This window comes from Phocoena phocoena, chromosome 4 (genome assembly GCF_963924675.1).
Source record: "Phocoena phocoena chromosome 4, mPhoPho1.1, whole genome shotgun sequence".
NCBI classification, from domain to species: Eukaryota; Metazoa; Chordata; class Mammalia; order Artiodactyla; family Phocoenidae; genus Phocoena; species Phocoena phocoena.
In genome coordinates this window covers 41,809,838-41,822,485 of record NC_089222.1, presented here as the reverse complement: position 1 = coordinate 41,822,485, position 12,648 = coordinate 41,809,838, and the positions used below count along the sequence as shown (strand labels likewise).

The window sequence follows — 12,648 nt, the reverse complement described above, 5'->3', positions numbered from 1 at the left end:
GGGCTTTCTCTAGTTGCAGCGAGCGAGGGCTACTCTTCATTGTGGTGGCTTCTCTTGTTGCGGAGCACAGGCTCTAGGCTCACAGGCTTCAGTAGTTGTGGCACGCGGGCTCTAGAATGCAGGCTTAGTAGTTGTGGCACATGGGCTTAGTTGCTCCACGGCATATGGGATCTTCCCAGACCAGGGCTCGAACCTGTGTCCCCTGCATTGTCAGGCGGGTTCTTAACCACTGCACCACCAGGGAAGTCCTCTATGTTAGGTAACTTTAAAATGAGAAAAACACTTTAAAAAACAGAATGGTTACAGTATGTGGTAGAATAATTAATGTGCTTCTTAGGAAGAATGAAATAGATCTGCCTATACCACCATGGAAGATCTTTAAGATCTTTAATTAAATAAACAAAAATAAGGTGAAGATCAGAATAAATAGATAAGTGTGTCAAAATCATAGTAAATCTAACAATGTTTACCTTTAGAGAAAGAAACTATGAATGGGCAGGAAGGTTCTCTCCCCTTCCCCCATCCCCCCTTTTTTAAAGCATTTGCATTTACTAACCTTATACATATATTAGTTTTTAAATAGGGAGTTCATATGGGGGGTGAGATTACCTTGTATATATGTTACTTTTTAAATAGGAAGTTCATATAGGGGGTGAGATTATGGGTTCTTTTATTCTTTGTACCTTTGTGTTTTTAATAATTCTTATGTTACAGTTTAAAATTTTTATGATATATCCAATATTATAGCTCCATTAATAATTTCAGTGATGTTCAGTATTTGAGAATGTGAATATGAAATGAAGATAGGAAATCATCTATATAATATAACCTTTATTATGAGTAAAATATGACTGTGTATATATACGAGTAGAAGAAAAGATAAGGGGATGCACATCAAAATGTTAATATCAGTTTTCTCTGGGTGATGGAATTTGAGGTGATTTTTAAAAAATAATTTTCTTTAATTTCTTGTAGACTATGAGAAGACAACGAAATGAAGTTGTAGTTGAATTAAGGAAGGTGAGCCTGATTAATATTGGGTACTTTCAAGCATAATTCTAACAGCCTTACAGCATATAGAGAAATTAGCAAATGTATATTAATCTCAGGTGCTTAATTGGCATTTCTTTCTCTTTTGAAAATGGAAAGATTGACTAAATTTGACAAGCTATTGAAGTTGACAAGATACAGTTTGTCCACTATCCAAATATAGAGATAAACACATTATCAAATGATTTTTTCTTCTGTAATTTTAAATGATTTATATAAAATATATGTCATACTAAATAGTTCTGCTATTTACAGTAGTAATTACTCCATAAAAGGAACTTGGTACTTAAAAATTTCATCAACTTTTCAAGTATTAAAGTAGGTTAGTTGAGAATATATTTTTAAGTTTGTCACAAACATTTTTAGTGAAATTCAAGTGGCCCTTCAGTTTTGTAAGGTATTGTTGATTTTTGTCTGATTTTGAACTGCCCAACTTTTGCTTTGACTTTGTTTTTAGGTGATAAAGAGAAGCTCCCAGATGATGTATAAAATGGTTTAGTACTTTTAAATAAATATGTATGTTTGGTTCTGGCTTAAACTGTACACTATCTTTTTTAATCAAATTATTTTTTAGTTTATTTTTACATTGTTCACGGTTCATTAAAAATGTAATATTTGGGGTTTGGGGCTCAAATTAGTGTTGCTTAAGTGTTTAATTCACAATTTGGTTTAATTTTCTGCGTTTGCATTTTACTTTTAAAAGTCACTTCATTTTTTTTTTTTTTTTTAACGGTACGCGGGCCTCTCACTGTTGTGGCCCCTCCCATTGCGGAGCACAGGCTCCGGCACGTGGGATCCTCCCGGACCGGGGCACGAACCCGTGTCCCCTGCATCGGCAGGCGGACTCTCAACCACTGTGCCACCAGGGAAGTCCACTTCATGTTTTTTTGTAGGCACAGGACTGCCTAACCTTTGTATGAAAGTATTTAGCTTTTTAAAAATTAACTGGTTTTTTTTTTTTTTAAAGAATAAAAGAGATGAACATCTCTTAAAGAGAAGGAACGTACCACATGAAGATATCTGTGAAGACTCTGACATAGATGGTGATTATAGAGTGGTAAGTAATTGTTATTCTGGTAATTTAAAAATACCAGTGAAAAATTTTTACATAAATACAGAATTACAAGGTGATTTTTTAACTTAGTTTTCTCTAACTTTTTTCCCAGCAAAATACCTCTCTAGAAGCTATTGTTCAAGTAAGTTGAGTTTCCCCCCCTTTTCATTTGTATTTCTTGGACTTAACAACTAATTACTGTGTATCTGCATCAAAAATTGTTTTGTTTTTTATAGAATGCTTCAAGTGATAACCAAGGAATTCAGTTAAGTGCAGTTCAAGCTGCTAGGTAAGTTAAATTTTAAGGACATATTTTGTAACTTACACAGGAGTTCTCTTTTGGGTTTTCACTATATAGTAGTCCTGTTTCTTATATTAACTTTGATGACAAACAATAAAGAACAGTCATAGACCAACTGAATTTATTTTCAAAATTATTCTCTGATTTAGAGTATTAAAATTAGCAATTTTCTAAACTCGCTAATACATTGAGGCCTTAGTGTGGCTAATAGGTACAAATGCTAGGGAAAAGTTGATTTGACAGGGTATTGCTATAGACTAATAGAAAAACATTATTTATAAAGCTTTTATCTTTTACTGATTAATAGGTATTTAATTTTATTAAAATTCAGATTCATCAAATCCTGCTCAGGTAGCTATTCTTCTCACAGTCCTCATATTGATCAAACAATGAATTGAATTAAAGCTTACTGTAGCAGTGTACAGGGAAGTACACATTAAGATTTAGGGCTACGGAGACTCCCACTTCTCAGTCAATGTAAGAATATTTAGTTATTTTTGCACATTGTTATAAAACCTATGCACTCATATTTTAAGGGAAAACCAAAAAATTATTACTGAGACATTTGTATTAATAAATAGCTTGGGGAAGACATGGTTGTATCATAGTACAATATAGTGGTTTCTTTGTTTTTTTTAATTTATTTTATTTATTCTTGGCTGCATTGGGTCTTCATTGCTGCGTGCGGGCTTTCTCTAGTTGCGGTGAGCGGGGGCTACTCTTCATTGCAGCGCGCAGGCTTCTCATCACGGTGGCTTCTCTGGTTGCAGAGCACAGGCTCTAGGGCGCACGGGCTTCAGTAGTTGTGGCACGTGGGCTCAGTAGTTGTGGCTCGTGGGCTCTAGAGCGCAGGCTCAGTAGTTGTGGCGCATGGGCTTAGTTGCTCCGCAGCATGTGAGATCTTCCTGGACCAGGGCTCGAACCCGTGCCTCCTGCATTGGCAGGTGGATTCTTAACCACTGCACCATCAGGGAAGCCCTTTGTTTTTTTTATAAATAAAAGAATACCCCCCTATGTTGTAATTGTAGGAAAGAGACACTTAAGCAAGAAATTGATTCTAGTTACAGAATTTTAAAGTGAAAAAAAACTTCACAGTTTTATGTAATATCTTATCCAGTGCATGAGTCCCTTTTATGTTTATTAGACTTTCTTACTTTTGCATATTCACTTTAAATGGCCTAGAACACATATGGAAATTATAGAATTAAGTGTTGCCCACCACAGGTAGAAGAACTTCCTAGAGAGGACTTGGCTATGTAGGAAGAAAATCACAGAAGTTTTCACATCTCAGAATGGCAAATTAATGTTAATAGGAAGAATGATTAAGAAATTGATACATTATGCTCACCATTGTCAGAGTTGATTATAGTATTGGAGCAGCTCTTCTCAACATGAGTTCTGTAAGATAATTAAAGCCCTAAGGCAGGGGATCTCAAAATATAGTGTGTGGATCCCTAGGAGAGCCTGGGATAACTTAAGGAGGTATTATTTTCACAATAATTCTAAGACTTTATTTGCCTTTTTTGTTGTTGTTTTTACTGTGTTAACATTCACATGGATGTTGCAAAAGCAACTGTGGGTAAACTACTGGCACTTTAGCACAGAGCAAGACAGTGTCACCAAACTGATGATACATTGTAGATATTGTACGCGCCATTTTACAAAGAGGGACATTTCTCTTTAAGAATGTCCTCAGTGAAGTAATAAAAAATAATTTCTTTTATTAAATTTGAAACCTTGATTAAGAAAGACTGGGTTGGGCTTCCCTGGTGGCGCAGTGGTTGAGAGTCCGCCTGCTGATGCAGGGGACACGAGTTCGTGCCCCAGTCTGGGAAGATCCCACATGCCGTGGAGCGGCTGGGCCTGTGAGCCATGGCCGCTGAGCCTGCGCATCCGGAGCCTGTGCTCTGCAACGGGAGAGGCCACAACAGTGAGAGGCCCGCGTACTGCAAAAAAAAAAAAAGAAAGAAAGACTGGGTTTATTTCCTGTGTTGTGCAAAGAATCATACCATTTATTATGGAAAATACTGTGAAGAAGCATGTGGAATAATTCTTGCTTTGTAAGAAGTTTAGAACCTAATCGGGAAGGCAAAACTATATTAAAAATAGTGATGCTCAACAGCGAATGTAGCCATATGCCGTGTATATATTCTCGGAATTCAGAGAGGGTATTTTGAAAACATTTAACTTGGAAAGATAGAGTTTGAATAGGCAAAAAAGAGAGCATTCCAAGTGTGGGGAATAGGATTTGAAGGGCCTAGAAATTAGACTGAAATGGTCGGACAGACGACTGACCTGTTGTTGAATTACAGAGAATAAGATTAGTAGAGAAATAAGATGGAGCTAGTTTGTGGAGTGTTATAAAAAACTCAGTCAAGGAGTTTACACTGATAGGGTAGTAAATTAGCAGCCATCACTTGGTTTATGTAGGGGAATAATCTGATTAAGGTTGCTTAAACATTGTCTTAATATAGTAGTGCAGGGGATTCAAATGAGTGAAGATTTGTGTTAGGCCACATTTAGGATTTGTCAGCTAAAACTGCAGTCTGCCATATGTGTAAATGGGCACTAGGTATTGTTTTACCCTCTAAGCTCCATGAGAGCAAGGATGTGTCTTATTCACCTTAGTATCTCCAATATCTCTCTGGATATTTTCCTATGTATTGCTGTGTTTATTTCATTTCCTTTAGTTGTTGAGATGAGAATGTTGTTGAGCTTTTATGACCTTTGATTTGGTATATAGAGTAGGATGAAGAACTGGACACTAGTATCAGCTATAAACTTGTACCAGCATCCTATCTGCTTTTGTCCTAACTTAAAAAAAAGTGGTTCATGTCTTACCATTTTTTCCTAATTATTAATCTCTGTAAATTTATAAATTAATTTATAATAGAGAAAAGGTTGCATTATGTAAATTTAAAAAGTAGCTTGCAGGGAGAGTATTTGTGCCAAATATTCAGTTTATTGTAATATATCAAATGTGAATTTGAACTTAATTATATGTCATTAAGTTCACAAGGGGTATGTTTATATCTCTTATAGGAAGCTTTTGTCCAGTGATCGAAATCCACCAATTGATGACTTAATAAAATCTGGAATATTGCCTATTTTAGTCCATTGTCTTGAAAGAGATGACAAGTAAGTACATTAATTTTAGAAATAATTTAGGATGTATCCTTTGCAGAAGACAAGATTTTCTCGTAGTTAGTTTGGTCTTTAAAGAAAAAAAAAGGGGGCTATAAGGTGGAGTTGAGAAGCCAAAGTGAAAAACAGTGTAAGGAATGTTTACACCAAGAGAGGAAAGTAAAGACCAAACGGGAACTTGTGAATGATATATTTAACTTTTAAGCTTTGAAAATTGGCAAGAACTAGTTTAGCCAGATAGGTACTTGAGAAAACTGTTTGGGTAGTAATGTGCAGGTATCTTAATAAAGAGTTCTTACTAAAAATAAGGACACATGAGGAGGTTGTAGCTTTTTATACTGAACAGATATTTTAAATAGTCATTGGAAGTTTAAAAAAAAGTACTGGGTGCATAGATCTTTTGAATAAAAATATGTAATACTTTTAAAATGCTAGGGGGAAGAGTGGTTGGTGGATATTTGGGCCAATGTAGAAATTCCTGCTGTTTAAAATTATTTGTTTTTTGTAGTCCTTCTTTACAGTTTGAAGCTGCATGGGCTTTGACAAACATTGCGTCTGGAACCTCTGAACAAACTCAAGCAGTAGTTCAGTCCAGTAAGTTGGTTATTAAGAGACAAAATTGTGATTTTTCAAAAAAAAGTTAATTAAAAAACTCAATGCTTTTCCTAAAAGAATAGAGCTATTTATATTATAAAGTAATTAAGTATTTTGAATTCAGTAACAAATAAGGTAGTTGAAATAGGCGAACTCAAGTATGTTACTTTGATCATCTTGTCCCATTGACTGACATTTTCTATTTCCAAAAATTCATTTGATTCTAAATCTGAGAACATTTTGTAATTATAGTAGTAGTTACATTATTGTGTTTATAGGACATTACAGAAATAAAGGTGTTTTTCCTATTGCCATACTACCTGTTGGACACTGTTAATGAGATGTCCATTATACATTTTAAAGAAATCTTCTTTTATAAAGTGGTTCTACTGTAGAGAATGGCTTGAAATTTTTTTTTTCATTGTTATAGGATTGGTTGTTTTTTATGTTCCAAGAAATGTAAGTGGGAAATAATTATTGAAAGTAATAACTTGAATTATTTTCATCAGTACTATTTGATTCTTCTACTAAACAAAGAAATTAATAATTTTAAAGAAAGTACTTTCAGAGTCCCCTTCAAATATGTAAGCAGTATACTTGTCTGATAAGCCTGTTAAAATCTTAAGCACTGTCAAGATTTTGAAAGGGAACAAAGGTGTTATCCAGTGAGGATTTTATTATATAGACACTTGTATTATAATATTACATAGAAAAGATAATTTCCTTAAATTATAATAAAACTGATTAATTTTGGGTTCAGGTGATTTTGGGGTTTGGTTTTGCTTTGTATAGTTGACTGTTAGTTAATTTTATGATCTCAAGACAATGTCTTAATCCCTCTTCTTTTCTCTTTTGTGTTCCTTAAAGATTAGAAAGAGGCTTAGAATTTGTTTTAACACTGCTAGTCTGTCTTAATATACCAAAAGTAATGGATAAATGAATTACTTTTTACTATAAGTAAGCATGATTGATCTACATGTACTCAAATAGCATTTTTCAGAGCAATATCAGAGGGAAGAAAAGAAATAGAAGAATCATTTGTTCAGTGCAGTATTATTCTGTTAAACGTCTCTTTGTTTTTCCTTGTGTTAAGCAACAGAATCATTTTCTGATTCAGAAGGTCTCATGTGACACAGGAATCACTGACCTGGCTAAAGACGCATATGATGTTATTTTAAATTTCTATATTCAAAAGTTATTTTAATAATTGGAGTTTTTTTCAAATTTGAAGCTAATGCTAATCTATAAGGAATTAATTTCTTGAAATTGGAATTAAATCCGGTTTTAACTGTGAATGAAATTTTATCAGCTTAATTTGACATTTGTCTGTGTGTTAAAACTGTCACTTTGATGATGAATAGTCTGCTAGCCGGAAATTTTCCACTACCATTATTCTAATGAAAATCATTTAATGAAGATATATTTTAAATATATATATATATATATATATTTTTTTTTTTTTTTGCTGTACGTGGGCCTCTCACTGCTTGGCCTCTCCTGTTGCGGAGTACAGGCTCTGGACGCGCAGACTCAGTGGCCATGGCTCACGGGCCCAGCCGCTCCACGGCATGTGGGATCTTCCCAGACCGGGGCACAAACCCGTGTCCCCCGCGTTGGCAGGCGGACTCTCAACCACTGCGCCACCAGGGAAGCCCTTAAATATATTTCTGATAGGTTTCTTTCTTTTGGGATTTCAGCAAAGAAACAAGTTTGATTTTTGGTTTAGATTATAGTGTTTTCAACCTTTTTCCTTTCAATTTTATTGAAATATAATTGATATATAGCAGTATCTTCAAACTTAAATGATAGCTTATGTTTTCCTTCTTCAGATGCTGTTCCACTTTTCCTGAGGCTTCTCCATTCACCCCATCAAAATGTCTGTGAGCAAGCAGTGTGGGCACTGGGAAATATCATAGGTTTGTCTAAAACTTGTAATACTAGTCCAGCAATCATTGTTATCATGTACTGTGTAATAAAAATGACTACTAGTAGTTGAAAAGAAAAAGCAATTTGCCTTTTTTAGTACTAGTTTTTATGAACTAGTTTACAGAAATTACAGCTGTTTAAGTATAAACCCATAGTAAACAGAATGAACATTTTTGTTGCCTGTGATACCAGTATATCTCTTTGTATATAGTTAACTCTTAATTATTTGAATAATTATGAAATATGTATGTGATTTAGGTATTTTCCTCTTTCTCCTTTATTATGTTGGTCCATTTTATTCCTCAACTCTCTTCTATCCTAGGAAATAATAAGAAAAAAGGAGGAGGCAAAACATAAACCAAAATTTTTCTCTGTAATAGCAGTTCTGAGAAGAATCTAAATTGAAATTTTTTATATCTCTTGTGGATTTTAGTGCAATGAAGTATAGTAATGTTATCCACTATCATCATGAGGTCATCATCATACATGTGGTATCTGTACCTTATAGGCAGTCTCATTAAATGTTGACCACCATGATTGCCATACCTTCAGGTGTTTTCTGATAAGTAATTGTAGGAAGAATAATTAAAGACAATTCCAGTATTTCAAGAATTTGTTTTTTAACTACAGCCTAACTTCACCCAAACTCAAAAATCTATCCTCCAGTGGAGAATGGAAAAAATCTGCAGTCTGAACTGTATTGTGTACCATGATGTTAAAAGTTATTTTTGCCACAGATTTTTTTATTTTTGCATAGAAGTAATCAGTTTTGCTCTGATATACCTCCTCTTTATTACCCTTTTGGGGGCCAAGATGGAAGGTAAGGTATGGTTAGTGCTCCACAATTGTGAGTTTTCCAGTGGGAGAATTTCCCTATAAACTGTTCTTGGCATATGGTATATTACTGTTAGGAATGCTATCGTTTGTATATCCAGAGTCCCTCACTTTTATACCAAATTGTAGATTTAGAACTATTAATACAACATCTCGATCTTTGGCTTTTAATTCCAGTGACATTTTAGAATTAATTAGAATACATGGTTGCAAAAAGAACAAGCATTTTATCTTCAAATACCACAGTGCAGGGCAAAGTGTTTTCACTTACGGAATGTAATACTTCAGTGTGGCTTTCATACTACAAATTATAGTGATACTCTAGATAGAGGAAATTAAATTTGGCACTTTTCTCTAGGGCAGTGATTCTCAAACTCTAGCCTGTTATCAAAATTATATTAAGGGCTTGTTAAAACAGAATCCTGGACCCACAGAGTTTCTGTTTCAACAGATTTGGGATAGGGCCCCAAAATCACTATGGGAACCACTGATCTAGGGGTATTGGTTCCCTCTCCCCTGCCTTTTTGAGACATAGTTTCTAAGTGTATAGAGTAATTTATAGTTAATACTCTCTATGCTTTGATATTAGATCATCAGTATAAATTCTACAAATATTTTCTCTGTAATGGTATTTCAATATATCTCTTTTTATAACATGAAAATTTCTTAAACTTAGAGTGCCATTGAGAGAGAAGAGAAAAAGCAAGAATTCTGTGTTCACAAAGTACTTTAAAGCCTTACTGAGGCTTTTAGATGGCATAAAAACATTTTAGGGTAAACAGAATATAAACCTGAATACATGAATAATGTGCAAAAAAATCTTAGTACCTTACCTTGCTTCTCTTGGCTCAGAGAACTAGGTTATTATTGTCTAAAACTTTCACATAAAACAAAATAGTATACTTGGTTCAAATACAGGAAGTAGCATATTGAACCCAGTGCTTTACGTTTTCTGAGTTGCTTATTGTATTGAATTAATAAATCCTTCTTCCTACAGGTGATGGGCCACAGTGTAGAGATTATGTCATAAGTCTTGGAGTTGTGAAACCTTTACTTTCCTTCATAAGTCCATCTATTCCTATAACATTCTTAAGAAATGTTACTTGGGTTATGGTCAACTTATGTCGCCACAAAGACCCACCACCCCCAATGGAAACCATTCAGGAGGTAACAAGTATTTTTGTTTTTGTTTTCCTTTAAAGTAAAGTAGATACCATTATGTGTATGTTTTTATCTGTGTATATTTTAAAATCTATATATTTCTCTCTTCAGATTCTTCCAGCTCTTTGTGTTTTAATTCATCACACAGACGTAAATGTGAGTAAATGCTTCCCGTCATATATTTTTATGTGTATATATGGTTAGGGCTTGTCCCTGTGACACGGGAGAAAATGACATTATGTCAGTGCACTCTATCAAATTTTTTCATTTCAGGAGCTGCGATACGTAGTTTGGTATTTTATGTTTTCTCTGTGTTTACCCATATCACAATATGTAATTTCAGTGAAGAAATCAAGCCTGTTATTTTGGTCTGGGCAGTAATGTATGTGCATATATTATATATTAGTGTTGTGAAAACTGACATTGGAAGTTCTTAAAGTTGCCAGTTAGTAATCTCTCTCACTAAGATTTTATCTTTGATTGTTCATGAGCTTCTTATGAAAGCTCATTTTGACAGCTGGCCATTGAGAGAACACTTACACCTAGTGGTATTATTTTTCGAAAGGTAAAAAAGAGAAATATTTGTGCCTTTATGCATGGGTTTGTATTCATATACCATTCTTACACCAAACCATGAATATCAGTTGCTCTTTAATTTCATTTTTACTCTGTTAATTCAATTATAATGACTTTGGTAATGGCTTCACTTGGTGTAGAGATAATTGAGTATACAAACAAAAAGGAAACAAATCAGTGCGGACTAGATTTTAAACATAATAAATATATCCTACTCATACTAACACAGAGAGCAAAGGAGAAAGCAACTCCGGAAGTATGAATGAGTGGGAAACTGCCATAACTGCTTATAAATTCAGTCTAGCCTTTATTGTGTTAGAAGAGCTAGGAATATAATGGGTAAAAGAAAATCACATGGATAAAACTCATAGTAACAATCAGAACCTTGTGTAGTTCTTTAAAAACACAGTTTGGTATAATTACTATCTGACAAGCTGCTTCATTCCTTCACAGTTTCTAGGGTATTAATACCCTTTTGCCAGGATCTCTGTAAAGATATGGAGCAAATTAAAGTTAGAATTATACTACATCAAGCAGTGACATAATGTGCTTGATTATTCATTAGATGAACATGATCTTTGTCCTAAAGATATTTTTTCTAGCTCCAGATAGTCTAGGGTGTTTAAAAAACAAACAAGCAAAAAAACCACACATGTAAACAAATTTTGGTTTTGGCTTATTATAGCCAAATTCTTTTTTTTTTTTTTTTTTGCGGTACGCGGGCCTCTCACTGTTTTGGCCTCTCCCGTTGCGGATCACAGGCTCTGGATGCGCAGGCTCAGCGGCCATGGCTCACAAATTCTTTGATTAAATTACAGTTTTTTGTATTTTACTTTTATTAAAAGATTTCCAAGAAAGATTAATCTCAAAGTTTATAACTCTTCTGGAAAACTAGACATCTTGGTTGACCTTATTCAGAGATGTATTGTGTTCTTTCCACTTGTTTACCCCAATCCATTTGAGATTGTAACTCCGTTTTTCTTGCTCTTGATATATCTTGAATTTCTCAAGCCAGTTTGCATTGTTCTTTTTTAGTAGCATTAGTAATATTGTTTACTAAACAATAATGTTTACTAGAAATGAAATCTTCTTAGGTTAACACTTAGGAGCAAGTTCTTAAATCAGGCCATTAAAGAAATAAAAAAAATAACGAAACTGCGTCCACAAACCATAAGTGAAACATTGAAATTACACTCTGGTTGTAATTAGTAAACTTATCATAGACTTTGCTGACACAAAAAGTGCATATGAGATCAGGTCTGATTTAAATTATGATTTTGATGTGAGCATACTAATGACATGTTTAGTATTGGGCCTTTTTAAAAAAATATATCTGGATTTTACATACAGTCATGCACAAAGTAACTTGAAGTTTTTTTGCCTATGTCAGCAAATTTTGGCAAAAAAAAAGTTACTTTTGTAAGTTGAAATTTAGTTGTCTCACATATTTTGATACCACTTTATGTGTGTGAATTTTTCATTTGGTGTCTTCTTTTGACGTTAAAAATATCCATAGTGCTTTCTTGAATTTCTGAAAGGAAAAATGGCAAAGTGCTATTTTCTTCTAGGAGCTTCTTGGATGTTTTAAACATATCATTGATTTAGAATTTAAAGGTTTCAGACTTCTCTGGTTTGTCTTTTGACACAGAGTTCATATTCCAGAAAAGCTTTCGGAAGTAAAGTTTCAGGCACAATTATTTATTACTGTGTCTTTGTCAGTAATTGTATTATTTAGCAGTTTAACAGTTGTTTGTCATTCTTCGTTTTGGCCATAACTTCTAATTAGGACTTCACATACAAAGAAAGAAGTAACACAATGGCCTGTTGCACTTTGAAATATAATCATTATAAGTTAATTACAGAGGCTTTTTTTTTAAAGTACTTTTGGCACCTGATGTAAATTATAGTTTTGTTTGGTTGGTTGGTTTTTGGGGAGTTTTTTGTTTGTTGGGTTTTTTTGTTTTTTTAACTAGAACATGTTTTTTGATTATAGATCTCACAAGTTGAC

General features: G+C 33.9%; 1 protein-coding gene across 1 annotated transcript in view; it reads left to right on the top strand.

Annotated features, from left to right (window-relative positions):
• The window catches only part of KPNA4 (karyopherin subunit alpha 4), a 53,562-nt gene that overhangs the window by 25,011 nt on the left and 15,903 nt on the right, over nt 1–12,648 (top strand). Inside the window, exons 2-10 of the mRNA XM_065876005.1 lie at nt 976–1,020; nt 2,018–2,107; nt 2,217–2,246; nt 2,341–2,393; nt 5,448–5,543; nt 6,058–6,143; nt 7,973–8,059; nt 9,901–10,070; nt 10,176–10,220. Coding sequence (XP_065732077.1) covers nt 976–1,020; nt 2,018–2,107; nt 2,217–2,246; nt 2,341–2,393; nt 5,448–5,543; nt 6,058–6,143; nt 7,973–8,059; nt 9,901–10,070; nt 10,176–10,220 — 702 coding nt within the window. The remainder of the gene's footprint in view (nt 1–975; nt 1,021–2,017; nt 2,108–2,216; nt 2,247–2,340; nt 2,394–5,447; nt 5,544–6,057; nt 6,144–7,972; nt 8,060–9,900; nt 10,071–10,175; nt 10,221–12,648) is intronic.